The 19,929-nt window shown below is 43.2% G+C and overlaps 1 protein-coding gene across 2 annotated transcripts in view; it reads left to right on the forward strand.

Moving 5' to 3' along the window:
* The window catches only part of HDAC8 (histone deacetylase 8), a 265,909-nt gene extending 246,549 nt beyond the window's left edge, over positions 1-19,360 (forward strand). For both annotated transcript variants that reach the window (XM_023202115.1, XM_023202116.1), the window contains one exon: positions 18,797-19,360. In XM_023202115.1, coding sequence (XP_023057883.1) covers positions 18,797-18,819 — 23 coding nt within the window. In that variant the 3' untranslated portion in view covers positions 18,820-19,360. The remainder of the gene's footprint in view (positions 1-18,796) is intronic.
* Positions 19,361-19,929: the final 569 nt, after the last annotated feature.

The raw sequence follows: 19,929 nt of genomic DNA on the forward strand, positions 1-19,929 counted from the left end.
TTCAGACTTTCCATTTAGCCATCCCTTTCATATTGACAAAGTCTTGTTTTCTAGCCATGCAAATTTAGCAGAACACGGAAGCTCAGAACCAAAGAGAAATTCAGCTAAACCTTTAAGAAACGAGGCTAGAAAGAAGTCCAAATGTTGCTAAAAATGGCCAGGCTAACCTGCTATACTGATACTGTGCCCCTCCAGCATGGTGACGCATGCTGCCATCAGATAGTGCGTTGCCATGACAATGGTCAGTGTGGAAAGGCTGCTGAATTTTCTGAATTCTGAAAAATTTTCCTGAACCTGTCTACAAGACTGTTATTTGTTCTTGCATATAAAAACCTCAGTGGAGCTGGCCATTTCTCACTGTACCTCCCCTCCACCTCCCCTCACCCCATGAAAAATAAAGAGTAGTATGTGACACAGATTGCTTTAGGGAGGTAAGATGGCAATGAGGGAATGAATGGATTCAGCTCCACTCTATGTGAGGGAGTTCAGCCAGCATATCTGGTTGAATTTGTTCAGCCTTTAAGCTTGGGCTTTTTCTCTTTCTTGCCACATCCCTTAGAAGCACAAAAGATGAGATTGTAGCCTATTGGAAATCAAACCTGAGAAGATTCATCTTACAGAAATGCGTTCCACATGCCACAGGATGACTGAAGGGACAGGCAAATTTAGACCTCACCTTTCCCATCTTTACTGCCCATTGGTCTTTCTGAGAGGAAAAAAGACCCACAAAACCATGGAGAGTCCATTCAAGCTGTTAGCTTCACACAGAGAAAAACTCCTCTTGTGCCAATGAGCTATCTTGAAGGCATGTGTCGTTGTTCATAAGAAAGTATAGGTTAGAGAGCGGATGGCTCCGTCCAGCTCATGACTACTACTGTAAAATCATCCTTGCACCATCTTGATATGCTTAAAGCTGGTTGCCTTTCCTCTGGTGAATGTACTCCAGAGGAATTGGCTCACGGTGAACCTTCCAGAGTTGGAATAATGCCGATATGATTAATCCCCAGGGAGGGCTAGTTCCTCAAGCCTGGCTAGCTCTGCATGGGGAAATGCAGATAAAGGTAGGAGGCTTTCTAGTTTCTGGTACTCATGACATTCGAATCAAGTGGAGGCCCCTAGGAGACTCAGAGCTCCACACTGCAGCCCAGGCCCAATTCTCTTGGGGAGCAGGAGTGGGGGAGTTGTGCATTTGTGAGAATGTGTTACAGTTGTGACCCGAGGTTTCAACACTTGCTCCCTGTTCCCAGAACTGTTCCCCAGGTTTGACTGGGAGAGAAAAAGAAACAAACAAGGTCAGGAAGTAAGGAGGAGAAGGAGGGAAGGGGGAGGCAGAAGACACAAGGGAAAAAAAAAAGGCCTTGCACGCATCTGCCCTTTCTTTCCCTTATTGAAGGAGCCGTAGGATGGCAACCTAACAAACTGATACGGGTGTGGACAGAAACAACACAGATGAAATAGGAAGAATAGCTACTATTTATCTTACAGATAAGGGAACTGAGGCTCAGGGAGGACAGGTGACTTGGCCAAGATCGCCTTTATTCATCCAGCAAGTAATTACTGAGCTCCTACTGTGTGCCACACACTGTGCTAATAAGCAGTGGGCTGGACATTGGAACCCGGGCCTGGAGTGGAGCTTCAGAGTCAGGCTGTTTGACCTTTTATTTCCCTCCTCTCCTTGGCAGCATTGCTCTGTCAAATCTACTCGTCATCCTGTCTGCTCTTTCCAATCGCCCCTAGTAAACCCTCCTAACCTCACACTACATGCCCAGCTCCTTCCATGTGGCTAATCCTAAACACCTGAAGTCTCATGACTCCCTGGAAATGGGAAAAAGACATTCTCGGGCAACCTTCGAAATTCTGGCGCCAGACATAGGCTTTGTAGCCCTCCCTAGGCCCCGCCCCTTCCCCCACCATACTGTAATCTGAAGCTTCTGGCTCCCTTTCGAGATGAGTAGAGAAGGAAAAGAGATGGACAGAAGGTAGAGGAAGCCAGCTCACCCAGCTCCTACTGCCCGAAATGTGCTGTAGCCACCAGACCCAGTCTGTCATTTGCAGTTCCACAGCCCCAATCTGAGACCCTTTGCACATTTGCTGGTAATATTCTTAGGCGAACCATTGTGCTGGGTATAAGCAGCGCTTCCTCTGGCAGCCTGACATCCGAGATTGTCATCCTTCTAGGGACTAGCAATTGGAGCTCAGGTTTGGGCATATTCAATGCCTGCTGAAGCCCCAGGCTTGAAGCAGTGCTCCTGCATGGTGGGACTCTATGCCATGGAAACTTGGCTTCCTTCTACACTGTCTCTTACTTCTTGAGAAGCCATGAGGATAAGTTGAAAGGTAGGGTTGGTCCCAAGGATAAACTGACCATTCGCTTTAGGGCTTCTTGGAAGGACTTCGGAGCGGGGTTTTGGAGGATACCTGAGCCAATTTGCATGACTTCAGGTGAAAATATCTGCGATGTCCATCCTTTGTCTCTCCTGTCCCCTGCTGGCTCTTTATTCCTCTTCATCTCCCTGTGGTCCTTTCCAGGAGTCTACCGCCAACTTGGACTCCCTTATCAAGCAGGTTCCTCTCTTTCTTGTTTCACTAAAGAGTTAAAGAGATGGAAAGGCTTCTTGTCATCATTGTTATTGTTGCTGTTGTTAAACAGAAAAATAAGTTATAAAAATGTCATGCTAAAAATTTTTTAAATTCTGAGCCGGGCGCCATGGCTCGAGCCTGTAATCCAGCACTTTGGGAGACTGAGACAGGTGGATTGCTTGAGCCCAGGAGTTAGAGACCAGCCTGGACAATATGGTGAAACCCCTTCTCTACAAAAAATATAAAAATTAGCCGGGCGTGGTTGTATATACCTGTAGTACCAGCTACACTGGAAGCTGAGGTGGGAGAACTGCTTAACCCCAGGGAGATTGAGGCTGCAGTGAGCTGTGACTGTGCCACTGCGCTCCAGCCTAGGTGACAGAGCCAGACCTTGTCTACAAAAAAAAAAAAATTTAATCCTAAAATAAAAATGGAGACTGCTCCCCAAAGTTACAGTAACTTAGACAGCACCTTTTAACAAACCATGAAAACCCTTGGCATATTACTCATGAAGACTTGAAATTTCTACCTAAATCTATGAGATGGGAACTACTGATATTGACAGGGTACAGCGCAAAACCCTGAGCTGGGTACTTCACATACATGATCTCATTTAACCTCACAATTTCCTTATGAGGTAGGAGACTGGCACCCGAAGACGTTGTGTAACATGCCCTAGTCACACAAGAAGTAAGTGATAAACTCAAGATTTGAACCCAGACCTGGTGGCCCTCTTCTCCGTGGCAGCATTGCCCTGTGACACCTACTCATCATCTCTCCCCTCTGCTTTTTTCCAGTCACTAGTAAACCTTTCCCCCTGCTCAGGCTCCCAAAGTGAACTTCAGAAGCAGTTTAATTTTAAGAGATATGATTGTGTCTCCACTTTAAAGCCCAGCTCAAGCAATCAACACATATATTTTTGAACCCCACCCCACTCAAGCTGGTGCCATTGGGAGATATACGAGGTGTTTAAGACATGATCCCTCCTCCTGATAAATAGTTGAGAAATTTAGGTTAGGAAACAAAACTAAGCCCCTTGGACATATCAGAATATAATAAGGTCTGACACTGTATATAGAAGAGACTGGGCAGTAAGACTTTAGGGAGACTGCTTTCAGAAGGCGGGGAGGATTTGAATAGATCAAAGTAGGGATGCACTTGTAAGTAAGGGAGATTCAGAAGGGTGGGGATAGGGGGCAGATTGCAGGCTCCCTTGAATTTCAGGCTGACTAGTTCATATCCACAGTAAAGTGGAAGTCATTCTAGGTCCTGGAATTAGAGCACCACATGATACAGTGATATTTGGGATAGATGGTGATGGTAATGCAAGACTGAGACTGCAAGGTCCTCGACTAGAATAGTGGTGGTAAAATAGGAAGAAATGACTGAGAGCTATTATGAAGAGAGTATCATCACCAGCACTGGGAGGTAGGCCATTTATAGAGGATTGGGGAGAAAGGAAGAAGTAAAGGTGACTCTGAGATTTCCAGCCTGGATACCAACTGAAATGGGAAGCTCTTGGGGGAGGGGACATAGCTTTACTGAAACATATACTTGATGTGTTCTCTTTTGATGTATTGAACTTGAGGTCTCATACTAATTCCATACAGTGTATCTACATGAAAAAATTTGTTGCAGCCAGTTAAAAAGCAAATTTTTAAAGATAATTTGATGACACTAGAATATGTTCATGATTACAATGTTAAGTGAAATAAACAGGATACAAAATGGCTTACTACCATGTAGTCTCAATTTTGTAACTGTATTTAGTGTATGTTTTGGGAGAGGGGATATGCACAGAAAAACACAAGAATGAAATGCTAACAGTAGTCATATTTGATGATACTTTACCAAAGTAATATACCTTAACAGTAGTTATCTAGAAATGGAATTATAGATGATTTTTATTTTTTTAAGCTGTTTCTGTATTTTTCAAAATTTCTACCATGAACGTGTATTATTTTTGTAGTCAGGAAAAAAAAAGTAATACATGCTGGCAGGGGCGGAGGGCACTACTCCAGGTGGGGAGTAAAAGCCTAGGTTCCCTACTCAGCCACCATTGACACCCTGGGGAGAAGAAGGGCACCTCAGTATTGCTGGATGGAGTAAAATTCAGGCTCTCCAGTAGACCTCTACTGATACCACTCTGGCCAAAAATGGGAACGGCACCTTTTTATTGCTCCCCATTTGGCCTCTACTGACACAGCAGTGGGTGGGCCTCCTTGCCATTGAGCAAAGATGGAAAGTCCTGGCTTTCTACTCTGCCTTCTTTGACACCACCCTCGTGGAATGAAAGGGAAGCCTAATAGTAACCATTTAGTGTTAATATGTGCCAGGCCCTACTCTGGACACTGGCAACACAGAAGTCAATAGAATAGATAAGCCAGGCACAGTGATGTGGGCTGATAGTTCCAAATACTCAGGAAGCTGAGGCAGGAGGATCGATTGAGCCCAGGAGTTTGAGACCAGCCTGGACAACATACTGAGACACTGTCTCTTAAAATAATAAAGGAAATAGGCCAAATAAAGTCCTTGCCCCTCATGGAGATTACATTCTGGTGTGGAAGATAGACAATAAACAACTAACTAAATATTTAATGTTGTTTACTGATAAATTATGAGGGATGCTATTCAGTAAAGACCTTTCTGAGGCGGTGACATTTGGAAACAGAGATTAATGAAATGAGGGAAGGAGATTTACAAAATTTGCATTCGGCTGGGCATGGTAGCTCACACCTGTAATCCCAGCACTTTGGGAGGCTGAGGCAGGCGGATCACTTGAGCCCAGGAGTTTGAGACCAGCCTGGGCAACATGGCAAAACCCTGTCTCTACCAAAAAAAAATGTAAAACTGAGCTGGGTGTGATGACGCATACCTGTAGTCCCAACTACTTGGGAGCTGAGATGTGAGGATCAATAGAGCTCAGGAGGTCAAGGCTGCAGTGAGCCATGATTGCACTACTGCACTCCAGCTTGGGCAATAGAGTGAGACCCTGTCTTTAAAAAAAAAAAAATGATAGTGAAGTACATTCTAGATGAAGAGACAAGCAAGATCAAAGACCCCAAGCGAAATGGATTTAGTATGTTCAATATAGATATATGTTTCAATGTGTATTAAAAAGAAATATAATCATCAGATCAAACTCTTTGGTTCCAAAGATATTGCTTAGGATGAGGCTGGGTTTTTTTTAATGTCTGTATAAGAAAAGTCCACATAGGCAGTATGTGAATATGGCCAAACTCTTGACAGTATAGAAGTTTAGGAAGCAGATCGGTCTCTAATATATATAATATTATTAGCTCCATTTAATAGATGTAGGAACTGAGGCCTAGGGAAGTTAATTAGCCTGTACAAAGTCACACAGCAGGTAAGTACGGAAGCTAGGATTCCACCTGAAACACTGAGGATCATACCCAAAGCTTAGAAGAGGAAATAAGGAATTTTCCTTCTGCCTGGCAGAGCTGCTGATGGTTACATAAACAAACCAAGAATATTCAAAGAGTAGTTGGAGGCCTCTAATATGTTTAATTAAGCGTTTTTTGCTTGTGTGCCCAAAGTACATGCCCAAAGCAATTGTATTGCTCATTCCCCTCCAGCTTCTAGCTCTAAAATGATCAAAGGGTAGAAGGAAGGTTGGAAATTATTAGGAAAAATAAGGTAAACCACTCAGGGTTTTGGAATGCCTAACTGTTGACAACTTTGTCAGTCTACCCGGAAGCCCTTTAGCCAACTGAGATTCAGGTGCTGTCTTGAGCACAGCCACCAAATCCAGCAGTGCTAAGAGTCATTTTCTGCCAGAGTGAGTTGGCCTAGCCTCCTTGGCCTTGCCACAGAGGGGCAGCTGCTGCAGGATTCTCACCACAGAGTTCCAGAGGAAGGTCTGCAGACCTCCCATCCCATGGTTTTCTGCTGTACCTGGACAGGGACTTCCCCAAGCCACGGTCGGGTCATGCAGGAGCTCATAGTCTTTTGAGAAAGGAAAGCATCTTTACAGGCTCCTGGTTTGCCAACATTCTTCTGCCTCTTTGCAGCTCCAAGCACATTGTGGAGGGAGATTTCACAAAGATTTCTAAATTGAGTTAGAATTTCAAGTCTATTGTGACATGCAAATTAGTCCTGCTTGCCCATTGGCAGCAATGCAGCTGAAGTGCCTAGAGACGGGCCATAAAATGAAAACATCAAAGTGATTAAATGTGCCCGAAGAGCATAATTGAGTGCATGAATAAGAGAAAATAAAACAAATTGATTTTCCCCAGTGCCAGAAAAACAGAATAATTGAAAACAAAATAATAGACTTTGAAGTAATCAAAGTGAGGAATGCACCATAGTGACATAGAAACAGCCAGTTGTGGGAGAGATTTATTGTGTTTCTGTTATCATTTTTACAACTTTAATTTCATTAGCTAATAAATACAAATCAATTGAAAAATCAGTCAACCAGAGAGAAGGCAGTCCCAAGCCAAGATTTTTATTCACATCTCTAAAACAGGCTGAGACGGTGATTCTTAATCTACTTTCATAGGTGCACATTTCTGCCGTGAGCTGGAAAACAAGTTCTGGGAGGGCTCTCTGCTTTGGAGGTGGTGATGTTCTGTTCTGACAGTCACTTTCTACATACAGATTTACAGATTCAACTTTCAAGAGGGTCACTTTTATACCCCACCAAGATTTCTGACAGACAGAACTGCCCAAGTACAAGCATCTTGGTTTACATAGATGACATTTTCATGGCACTGACCAGCAACTGTGGTCTTACACAAGGTCATCCTGGATTCATTTTGGTGATAGTGGTGGTGGTGGCAGCTATGGCAGCAACAATAGCAGGAGCACCTGCTGCTCTCGCAATATTGCTGAGCATCTATGGCTCACTGCTTCCAACCCCCACCCTCATCCCCCGACACATACATGCACACTAGTGACACTGAAATCTAATCTAAAACCAGGAAGGCCAATCAAGAGTATGCCACTCTTTTGGCTTCCAGCCTGGCGACCATGATCCTGGGGAAGATCACAGGAGGGGAGCTGGGCCAGAGGAGACTTCTCAGGTTCACTATGGCAATAAGGCACTGGGGACACCAAGCCATGCTGGGCTCACATGCTGAATGATCACAAAGCAATCATGACACCACCACAGAACAATTTTTATGGCTCCTCCAAGAAAAGAATCCCTCTAACCCACTCTTCAGCTGTTCACGGCTGGGCTCAGTGACCCTTCGCTTCAGGATCCACAGTGATAGCTGATGTTACTTGAATTGTGGGTTTTCTTTTCACAGGCCCTTGAGCTCTCTGGCAGCTGTTGACACTTCCAGATGTTTGTGACACACCCTACCTTCAGGGCTCCACAGTTAGCGACTGTGCCTTTGGCTCCAGTAAAGGTCTTTGGGACCACTGGGACTGTAAACCAGGGTGTGCAGAAGGAGTTGGCAGTGCTGAGACTGGCACTACTTGCTGGCTCAATCAGGATGGCATAGTTAATAGATTGTGCCTGCCAGGCAATTTGTCCTGGAGAATTTATCTTCCAGGAAGCACCTAGAAGCTGAAGGGAGCCTCTCTGACCTTCTGGTGGCATCCAAGGCCTAATCATGATATGCCTTGAGGTGAATAGGGGATGTTAGCATTTAGGTTTTTTGTGCCAGAGAGCGAGAGTTGGTCTCCAGTTCAAGTCGAAAATCCCAGCTTCCATTTCCCACTGGTGTTTGGGTGGGGCAAAATAGAGCAAATAGCTTTCAAACTCTAAAGCATTATACAGATGTAAGGCTGTATTATTCCTCCTACCACTGCTATTCCCATTATCCTGGATTTCCCAGCCCAGAATTTTTGTCTGAGAAAAAGAAATGTGGAGAAGGCACATCGACCAAAGAACCTCGGAGCTCTGTCTCCAAAACGGCTGGGAGGCATTGCCCAGCCCAGCAGATAGACAATTGCCGGGGCCCAGCTCCACAAGCTGGCTGGCAGGCAAGCAGCCCACTCCTGTGATGTCACCTCTACAGTTACTTGTGCCCATCCCTCCACATGAAGCCAGCAGATTTAGGCACAGGAGGGGAGAAAAAATGAATCATAGGCTATTTTAGAAATTGCTTCGATTCCGTTTGAGACTGCAGTAGCGCCTTGAGAGCTAAGACCAGAGCACCCTAACTATCAGGGTAATATCCTCTAAGTGCTGGTATCCTGTAAACGTCAGAAGCCTGGTGGGATTAATCCACAACCTCAGGTTCTAATTCAGGTCAGAGGCAGACAAGTGGTAATTGGCGGTATTACTTAATTGTCAATAAAAGGCTCTCTGATGACAGGAGGAATCTACATTCCAAGGCAAGCAATGCAGTTGACCATTAAGAGCTAAAAATTAAACTAGCCATCCATATCGACACATGCCCAAGGCTTCATAGGAACCCTTGGTACTGCAATTGTTCCCAGGTAGAAAATGAAGTCCTTGAACCTGGCCATGATGGGGCAGCAGCTGGAAATCTTGCTCTAGCCCTGGATCCCACCAGATCCCCTGCTTTCCTGACAATCTCTCAGAGGCTCCCCATGGCCTCTCAGATAAGGCCCTGGCCTTGATATGGCCTCTGGCCACCTCTCCAGCTGCATTGCCCCCGTCCCTGATCTTCATCCTGTATCCTGACCTCAAAAACTTTGCAGTTGACTTTATACATCCTGCTCTGTTCCTGCTGCCTGGAACATTCTTCCCTCCTTTGCCCTTCAATAAACCACCTGCTCTGTGAAACTTCTGTGCCCTCTTTTTCTGCCCACAACACTCTGTACATACTAGAATTGTATCACCTTGCTACTATGGACTATGTGTTTGCCTCCATATATGTCTTCCTCACTAGGCCGAGAACTCGTCACAGCAAGAACTGTCTTGATCCCCTCTGTGACCCCAGCACCCAGCACAGGGCCTAGGCCATTGTAGACAACGGCAAAGGCTTAGGCAATAAATGGACAGAAAAATGGACCGATTGAGTCAACTGAGGGAGCTGAATAGCTGGATGAGAGTGGGGGTGCACACCATCTAAGATTCTCAGATACCAGAGCCTGCCAGCAGCAGGACAGCCTGGACACCGGCTGCCCAAGAGTAATCCCTACAATGATTTTTCTCAAGATGTGCCTCATGTTCCTCTATATGACAGACAATCTGAGGTGACACAAAGACATTTTTAATTTTAATAGTCATATTTATCTTAACATATGCTTTAACATGTAACAAGCAAGTTGTCTATTATTATTATTATTATTGCTGCTTATGATAGATGAGGCCAAAATAGATATTAAAGTTTTTTTCTTATTTTTTAAAATTTCTTTTTAAAAATTAATAGAGACAGGGACTCCCTATTTTCCCCAGGCTGGTCTCGAACTCCTGGGCTCAAGGGATCCTCCTACCTCGGCCTCCCAAAGTGCTGGGATTACAGGCGTGAGTCACTGGGCTCGGCCTGAAGTTTAAAAGTGAGTTAATACCCCCCAAAAAATAAAAATAGATTTTATATATATGTATATGTGTGTGTGTGTATATATATATGTGTGTGTGTATATAGATATAGATATAGGTATATATCATGGTGACTATTAATACAGCTGTTAAGTAGATATAAAAACATTCCTAAAAGAGGTATTCATGTGACAGAAGTTTTGGAAACACTTTTCAACAGTCCTAAATTCACTTCTCTGTTCCTTTGTGGTGTCACCCAACCTCCAAGGGTTCCTGAGATCACACCAGCATGCCTCCAAACTGCTGTGATGCTGATTGTGTTCAGAATTTATGTATCCTAGCCTGGTTCTCCTTTTGTTAGCATGCGTTTGCTCACCTTAACCACATGTATAAGGTCCTTAAGAGCAATGACCAAGCTTTAAGCCTCTGGGAATTTAGTGGGAAAGTGCTTGATCGCTGCCCTGTAGCTCTACAGATGTCTTTTCCTTCAATCAATGGGTACTGAGCACCTACTAGGCATTGGGCACTACTGAGGGTGCTAACAGTAGAGTAATGACCAAGACAGCAGACAAGGTCCCTGCCCTCATAGAGCTGGTGAGAGGAAGCCAACAGTGAGCAAATAAGGAAAAAAACACACAAGAAGTTTTCTGTGTGCTAAATGAATTCAAGAAAATAAAACAGAATCGTGTGACAGAAAAGGGGTGAATAAGGGGGTGGCTCCTTAGCTTGGGTGGTCCTAAGGTCTCTCAGAAGTGACTTTGGGATTGAGACCTGTCGACTCAAGGTGACAAAGGTGATGAGAAGAGTTGGAAATGGGGATAGCCAGGACAGAGCATTCCAGGCAGAAGGAAGAGCAAGTTCAAAGACAGGAGAAGCCCTAAGAGGGAAAAATGATTTCTGTGTTCAAGCCACACAAAGATTCATGTGAGCAAGGAGGGTGGTGGTAGGAGACAGGAGGCAAGGGACCAGCGCCTGCAGGTGAGTAACTTAGATTTTATTGTGATTGGAGGCTGTTAGAGGGATTTGAGCATAGGAGTGATGCGGTCTGACCTAAGTATTAACAAAATACTCTCGTTGCTATATAGAGCATAGGTTGTAGGAGACAAGGAAGGAAGCAAGGAGACCAGTCTTGAGGCTATTAGAATCATCCATGTAAAGGGCAAGAATAGTTTGGGGTACAGTTGCAGCAGTGAAGGGTGGAAAAAAGGAGGTAGATTTGGAATCTATTTTGGAGATTGCTAATAGATTGAAATCTATTACAGGACTTGCTAATAGATTGAAAAGGAAGGTTGTAAACAAAGGAGGAATAAGGATGACCCCTACTCAACGTCATGAAGGGAAAAAAAGGCACAAGAGGACTGTTCTATGTCTGCTCTGTCCAATATAGCCTCACCACTAGCCACATGTGGCTAAGTTCATTAAAATTAAACAAAATATAAAATTATGTTCCGCACTTGCACTAGACATATTTCAAGTGCTCAATAGCCACATGTGACCAGTGGCTACCATATTGAGCAGCATAGCTGTAGGATGGTCACATCATCCAAGAAAGTTCTATTGGACCACACTGCTCCACATTAAAAAGATTAAGAGAATAAAAGACAAACCACAGACTGGGAGAAATATTTGCAAAATTCATATCCAGTAAAAGAGTTCTATCCAAAATATACAAAGAATTCTTAAAACTCACCAATAAGAAAACACTCAATTTTTAAATGGGCAAAAGAGGCTGGGTGCAGTAGCTCACTCCTGTAATCTCAGCACTTTGGGAGGCCAAGGTGGGCAGATTGCTTGAGTCCAGGAGTTTGAGACTAGCCTGGGCAACATGGTGAAACCCTGTCTCCACAAAAAATACAAAAATTAGCCAGATATGGTAGCATGTGCCTGTAGTCCCAGCTGCTCGGAAGGCCGAGGTGGGAGGATCACTTGAGCCCAAGAAGTCAAGACTGAAGTGAGCTATGATCACACTACTACATTCCAGCCTGGACAACAGAGCGAGACTCTGTCTCAAAAAAATAAAATTAAATTTTAAAAAATGGGCAAAAGCGAGCCCATTTTTGGGGTGTGGTGGCTCCTGGCTGTGATCCCAGCACTTTGGGAGGCCTAGGAGGAAGGATTGCTTGAGGCCCAGAGTTCAAAACCAGCTTGGGCAACATAGCAAGACCTCATCTCTACAAAAAATTTTTAAAAAATTTTTTTAAATAAAAATGGACAGAAGATATTAATAGGCACCTCACCAAAGAAGATATACAGTCGGCAAGTAAGTGCAGATGCTCCTCTGCCTATTGCAGTGGGGTTATGTCCCAATAAATCCATTGTAAGTGGAAAATATAAGTGGAAAGTATGTTTTCAACTTACAGTATCTTCAACTTATGATGGGATTATCTAGATGTAACCCCATCATAAGTTGAGGAGTGTACTGAATGTGTATTACTTTTGTACTATCATTAAGTGGAAACATCTTAAGTCAGAGACTATATGTGAAAAGATGCCCAATATCATGTGTCACTAAGGAATTGCAAATTAAAATGAGATACCATTACATATATATTAGAATGGCTAAAATCCAAGACACTGACAGCACCAGATGCTGTTAAGGATGTAGAACTACAAGAACTCTCATTCATTGCTGGTAGGAATGCAATATGGTACAGTCACTTGGGAAGACATTTTGGTAGTTTCTTACAAAAGTAAACATATTCTTACCACATAATCTAGCAATCACACTCCTTAGTAATTACCCAAATGAATTAAAAACTCATGTCCACACAAAAACGTGCACATGAATGTTTGCAGGTCTTTTTTGTTGTTTGTTTGGGGTTTTTTTTTGTTTGTTTGTTTTCTTTTGTTTTGTTTTGTTTTGAGACAGTGTTTCACTCTGTCGCCCAGGCCAGAGTACAGTGGCACAATCATAGCTAACTGCAGCCTTGACCTTCTGGGTTCAAGCGATCCTCTTGCCCCAGCCTCTTGAGTAGCTCGGACTACAGGGGTGTGCCATCACACCCAGCTAATCTTTTTATTTTGTGGAGACAGGGTCTCACTATTTTGCCCAGGCTAGTCTTGAACTCCTGGCCTCAAGTGATCCTCCCGCCTCAGCCTCCCAAAGCACTGGGATTACAGGCATGAGCCACTATCCAGCCCTGCACAAATGTTTATAGCAGCTTTATTCACAATTGCCAAAACTTGGAAGCAACCAAGATGTCTTGCAATAGGTGAATGGATAAACCCGTGGTACATCCAGACCATGGACTGTTATTCAGCACTAAGAAAAAATGAGCTATCAAGCCACAAAAAGACATGGAAGAAATTTAAATGCATCTTGAAAGAAGCCAGTCCGGAAAGGTTACATACTGTATGATTCTAACCATAGGACAGTAAAAAGATGAGTGGTTGCCGGGCTTCAGGGAAAGGAAGGGAGGGATGAGTCCATGGAACACAGGTGATTTTGAGGGCAGTGAAACTACTCCTGCATGATACTCTAATGGTGGATGCATAACATTATATACTTTTCAAAACTCATAGAACTGTGCAAGACCAAAAGCGAATCTTAATGTAAACAGTGGACTTAAGTTAATGATAATGTATCAGTATCCATTCACTAACTATAATAAAGGTACCACACTAATGCAAGATGTTAATAATAGGGGAAACTGCCTGTAGGGGAAGGAGAAGGAAATATATGAGAGCTCTCTGTACTTTCTTTTCAGTTTTTCTAGAAACTTAAAACTGCTCTAAAACTAAAATATATGAATTAAAAAAAGGAAGACTAAAGAGATTGTTCATCAACACCTAACAAAGTACCTGGCACAGAGCAGACACTCCATAAACGTTTATTGAATAAATTGATAAACAAATGAGTCAACCAGTGGTTCAGCAGAACCCAGCCCCCTGAGTCCCAGTTCAATACTCCTTGTACATCAGAGCTAGAGTAACAATATAGTTTACTGTCCAAACCAGGATAGTTGAGAGTGAAATGGGGTACCTTAGGTATAAATCAGGACTGTTTCAGAGATAACCGGAAATCACAAACTGGGAGTCCACAAGCTACATCTCGCCTCCAAAATTGTTTGGTTTGGCCACTCATCTTGATGCCTCATATGATATTCTTTTAAAATGTCAGTCATTTGCCCACATTTAACACAGTGGAAATTGCATAAAAATGTGAAATTTGGACTTCTCTTGGAAAATGGAAGGACTCGGTCCCATGGGGCCCACAGGCCTGCACAGTGGTGAGTGGCTGGAGCTGAGCAGCAGCTGCCCACTTTGTCAGCAGGTACCTTCCTCTTTGCCCCAGGCCCCACCAGTCCCTTTTGTAGCTCATACTCTAGGCCAAGTGAGAGTTTCCATTCACACTGTCTTGGTTTTGTTTTCTTCTGTGGCAGAGTTAAGAAAAAAAGGAAAGTATTTCTTACACTTACGTGATGATTCAAAGTAAGAAAATGAAAAAAGGATCAAGAGGGCCCCTTATGTCTTGCCCCCAGCCTGCTTTACAAACAGTATATTCTTGGCCTCTCTAGGCAATTGAGTCTGCCCCCTGTGATCTGAACTTCTTGTCTCCCTAGACCCCAACCTGTGCTGGCCTTTAGAATGTTCTCAGGCTGCCACCCACTGCTGGAAAAGCTAGATGTGAGGGGAAAACAATGGACGTTATTTAAGCTTGCTTTTCTATTGTTATCCCAATTCAACGTTGCTCATCGTCAACTTTTGGTGAAAATTATTTCTGTTGTTTTTCTTTATTGCCTCCAAATGTAACTGGAGCGTGAGGTGGAGCAGCAGAGAGTACAGCACCCACCTTTCCTCCCTGTGAACATGCGTTGTTGGAATGCTTTGACATGGAATTTTGTTCATCCTTGCATTCACTCATTCCCCTAGCTCTGGCTATACTTACAGATGGAAGGACCCTCACTTCACACCAGCGTCCCCTGTAGGTTGTCCTCAGCTGAGGCAACAACACAAGCCACAGTGTGGAAACAGGAAAGCATGGATAGGGCCCATTTACGCTAAGGAGTTGGACTTCATTCATAGGTGGTAGGTCGGGAGCTGCTAACGTCTTTTTTTTTTTTTTTTTTTTGACGGTGTCTCGCTCTGTCACACAGGCTGGAGTGCAATGCCACCATCTCAGATCTCAGCTCACTGCAAACTCCACCTCCCAGGTTCAAGCAATTCTCCTGCCTCAGCCTCCCCAGTAGCTGGGGCTGCAGGCACCCACCACCACACCCGGCTAATTTTTTTGTATTTTTAGTAGAGACGAGGTTTCACCATGTTGGCCAGGCTGGTCTTGAACTCCTAACCTCAGGTGATCCATCCGCCTCAGCCTCCCAAAGTGCTGGGATTACAGGCATGAGCCATCACGCCCGGCCTGCTAAAGTCTTTTTGAGCAGAGAAGGAATGTGATCACAGATAGCAACTGTGCAGGGACTAGCTCGAGAAGCAGGAGGACCAGATAAGAGGCTGTCGCAGTGACCTGAGTAACAAGAGGTGTAACTAAAGCAGAGAGACAGTGGAACAGAAAGAAGGGGACAGATTGGAGAGACATCTTGAGGTTAGGCTTCACAACTCATAAGATGTGAAGAAGGTGTGAACTAAGAGATGAAGAATCAAAGATTATCCAGAGATTTTTTTGAGGTTAGGAGGTTGAAACACCAAAAGCATGATCCAAAAAAAGAAAAAAAATTGATAAGGAATTGGACCTCATCAAAATCAACTTCTGCTTTACAAAAGACCCTGTTAAGAGAATGAAAAGATAAGTTACATACTGAGATATTTGCAAATCATATATCAAACAACAGATTTGTATCTAAAATATATAAAAGGCCGGGTGCAGTGGCTCACACCTGTAATCCCAGCACTTTGGGAGGCTGAGGCAGGTGAATTATTTGAGGTCAGGAGTTTGAGACCAGCTTGGCCAACATGGTGAGACCCCCCTCTCTACAAAAAATACAAAAATTAGTCGAGCATGGTGGCACATGCCTGTAATCCCAGCTACTAGGGAGGCTGAGGTAGGAGAATCGCTTGAACCTGGGAGGCAGAGTTTGCAGTGAGCCGAGATCGCACCACTGCACTCCAGCCTGGGTGACAGAGTGAGACTCTGTCTCAAAAAAATAAAAATTATATATATATATATAGAGAGAGAGAGAGAGAGAACTTTCCAAACTCAACAGAAAAAAAAAAATTAGGAAGTAGGCAAAAGATGAGATATGAAAAGGATATACAGACAGACAGAAAATGAGCACATGGAAAGATGTTCAACATCATTAGCCATTGGGAAAATGCAAATTGAGATCATAATGTGATATCACTATACATCTATCAGAATGGCCAAAATGAAAACCAACATCAGATGCCAGCAAGGATGCTGAGAAACTAAATGACTCAAACATTGCTGGTGGGAATGTAAAATGGTACCACCAGTCTGGAAAACAACTTGGCAATTTCTTATAAAGCTAACCGTGCTACTACCATACCTCCCAGCAATTACTCTGTTGAGCATTTGTCCCAGAAAAAAAAATGAATACTATGTTCACACAAAAACCTGTATGTGAATGTTCATCGTGGCTTTGATTCTATAGACAAAAACGGGAAATGACTCAGGTGTCCTTCAGCAGATAACTAGTTAAACAGATTGTGCTACATCCATACTGTGGAGTGCTACTCAGCAAAAAGAAGCAACAAACTTGATACAAACCACAACTTGGATGGATCTTAAGAGCAGTATGCTGAGTGAAAAAAAAAACCTATCTATCTCAAAAGTTTATATAATTATGGTTCCATTTCTATAACATTCTCAAAATGACCAAATTTTGGAGAAGGATAACAGATGAATGGTTGTCGGGACTTAGGGATGGTGAGGGAGGAGGGATGGGAGTGACTGTAAAGGAGGTAGAGGCGGGAAATCTTTGTGGTGATAAAATAGTTTCGTATCTTGCTTGTGGTTGAGGTTACATGAATCTACACTTGTAATTAAATGGCCTAGAATTATACACTTATACACACACAAATGAGTGCATGTAAAACTAGTGACATCTTAATAAGATCTGTGAATTGTACCAATGTCAATTTCCTGACTTGGATATTGAACAGTAATTATGTAAGATGTTAACATGTGGGGAAACCTGGGGAAGGGTGTGTGGGACCTTGCTGCACTATTTTTTTTTTTTTTTTTTTGCAACTTCTTGTTATTCTATAATTATGTTAAAAGTAAAAGGTAAGTACAAAAAAGGAATGCACTTCTATTGATACATGCACAAATTTGCATGAATCTCAACGGCATTATGCTGAGTAAAAAAAAAAAAAAAAAAAAAAAGCCTATCTTAAAAGGTTACAGACTGTTTGATTCCATTTATATGGCATTCTCAAAAAGACAACACTACAGTGATGGAGAACAGATCAGTGGTTGCCAGGTGGTGGGAGAGAAAGGAAGATGTGATTGCAAAAGGATAGCACAACATTTGAGGGGTTATGGAATTCCTCTCTGTCATGAATCTCTACATATGTTTAAAATCAGATCTGCATGTGCACAAATGTCGATTTTACTGCAGATTAATTTAAAATTAAAAATAAAAGTAGATAGGCAAGGCCGGGCACACCTGTAATCCCAGAACTTTGGGAGGATGAGTCAGGTGGATGAGTCGGGTGGATCATGAGGTCAAGAGATCGAGACCATCCTGGCCAACGTGGTGAAACCCCATCTCTACTAAAAATACAAAAATTAGCTGGGCATGGTGGCACACATCTGTAGTCCCAGGTACTCAGGAGGCTGAGGCAGGAGAATCACTTGAACCCGGGAGGCAAGAGATTGCAGTGAGCCGAGATCACGCCATTGTATGACAGCCTGGGCAACAAGAGCAAAACTCTGTCTCAAAAACAAAAACAAAAACAAACAAACAAACAAAAAAAAAAACAAAAAGATAAGCAAGTAGTTTGTTTCTGATTTGTTTCTTCTTTCTTTCCTTCCTTTCATTCATCCATTCATTCAGCCATTTACTGAGCACCTACTATGAGTGAGGCACTGTGCCAGACTTTGGAGATCAACCAGAAGTAAGACAGCCAGGCCCTGCCCTCAGGGAGCATTGTTTCTGTTTCAGAGAAGTGGCCAGTAGGATTTGGAGTCCAGTGTTTCTACTTGGGGAAGTGTGGCAAGGGAAAGACTATGGAGGGACAAAGTGAGCAACTTTTCATTCCCAGAGCCCAGTCCTGTAGGATTTCAAATGATCACATTTCCCTCAAAGACTCTTAGGCCTGAGATCAGAGGAAAACCCCCAATCCGTGTTTCACAGGTACTCACAAGATAAAATGCTAGGAGGGTTATGCCTTGCTAAGGGAAGGAAGAAAAGTTGGGGGTGGGGAGCATGAGATTTGATGAGGTTAGTAAAGTATGAACTCTGAAAAGTGTTACGAGAGAGAGAGAGTGTGTGTATGTGTGTGTGTGTGTGACTTAACCATTTGTTTAGCTCATGACTCTATAGATTGGCAATTGAGCTGAGTTCAGCTGGGTGGCTCTTCTGGTTCAGACTGGATACACCCAATGTCTGCAGTCAGCTGGCTGTCAAAGGCCTCGATCACATGTCCAGTAATTGGCTGGTGGTTGCCTGGGTAACAGGGGTCTCTGGGCCGTTTGTTCCTCATCATCCAGCAAGCTATTCTGGTCTTGTTCCTTATGGTGAGGTCACAGAGTTCCCAAGAGCAGCAGAGAACAAGCCCCAAAATATAAGTGCTTTTTTAAAAATAGCTCTATTGGGGTGTAATTCACATACATTACCTGACTTTGAATTTTGTTTTCTCCCCTGTTTGCAGGGAATCTGAAGCATGTGGTCTAGTTGACAGAAAGAGATCAGGTTTCCAGAGCTGAGGAGTGGTGCCTATAATGAAGACAGCGTGTTTATGCAAGCAGTTTGTGGAATTTGTGACTGCAGGGGAAATTTAAAAGAAATTACTTCCTGAAAATTTCCAAGGGGCACCAAGTGGCAGCTGGCTTCCTGGGGTGAAGAGGCAGGTACACCAGAGTCCTCAACTGGGCCTAGGGGAAGAGGGCGATATCCCGCATTTGAAGTTCTTATTTAAAAACACACACACCCACACACAAATGAGTTTTTAATCTTTGAAAATTATTTTTAAGCGAATTGGGGAGGGGAGTATTTTTATTGTCTTAAATGAAACAGATCAGAAGCTGGATGACAGCAGTCACCAGTTTATAGGGCAGGAGGCAGCTGAGAGGCAGGGTTTGGTCCTCAGGACCATCCAGGTGGAGCTCTGGGAGAGAGGGTACTGATCAGCAGACTGGGAGGTGGGGAGAAGTCCACTGGTGTTGTTTTGGTGTTATGTATCTTTGTTTTTTTTAATAAAATCTTTGAAAACCTACCTCTTTGTCCCATTGTCTTCATTGTAAAGCACCACTGACAGCACACACAGTTCTGAACTTTTCTTCTCGCTGAAGTGTCAAGAATAACCCTGTTCCTTTTCTTGTATATTTGTTTGAGTTCTGTGTAGATTCTGGAAATTAGCCCTTTGTCAGATGAGTAGATTGCAAAAATTTTCTCCCATTCTGTAGGTTGCCTGTTCACTCTGATGGTAGTTTCTTTTGCTGTGCAGAAGCTCTTTAGTTTAATTAGATCCCATTTGTCAATTTTGGCTTTTGCTGCCGTTGCTTTTGGTGTTTTAGACATGAAGTCCTTGCCCATGCCTATGTCCTGAATGGTACTACCTAGATTTTCTTCTAGGGTTTTTATGGTAATAGGTCTAACATTTAAGTCTCTAATCCATCTTGAATTAATCTTCGTATAAGGAGTAAGGAAAGGATCCAGTTTCAGCTTTCTACTTATGGCTAGCCAATTTTCCCAGCACCATTTATTAAATAGGGAATCCTTTCCCCATTTCTTGTTTTTGTCAGGTTTGTCAAAGATCAGATGGTTGTAGATGTGTGGCATTAT

The sequence above is a fragment of the Piliocolobus tephrosceles genome, chromosome 12 (assembly GCF_002776525.5).
Source record: "Piliocolobus tephrosceles isolate RC106 chromosome 12, ASM277652v3, whole genome shotgun sequence".
In the NCBI taxonomy this organism is placed as follows: domain Eukaryota; kingdom Metazoa; phylum Chordata; class Mammalia; order Primates; family Cercopithecidae; genus Piliocolobus; species Piliocolobus tephrosceles.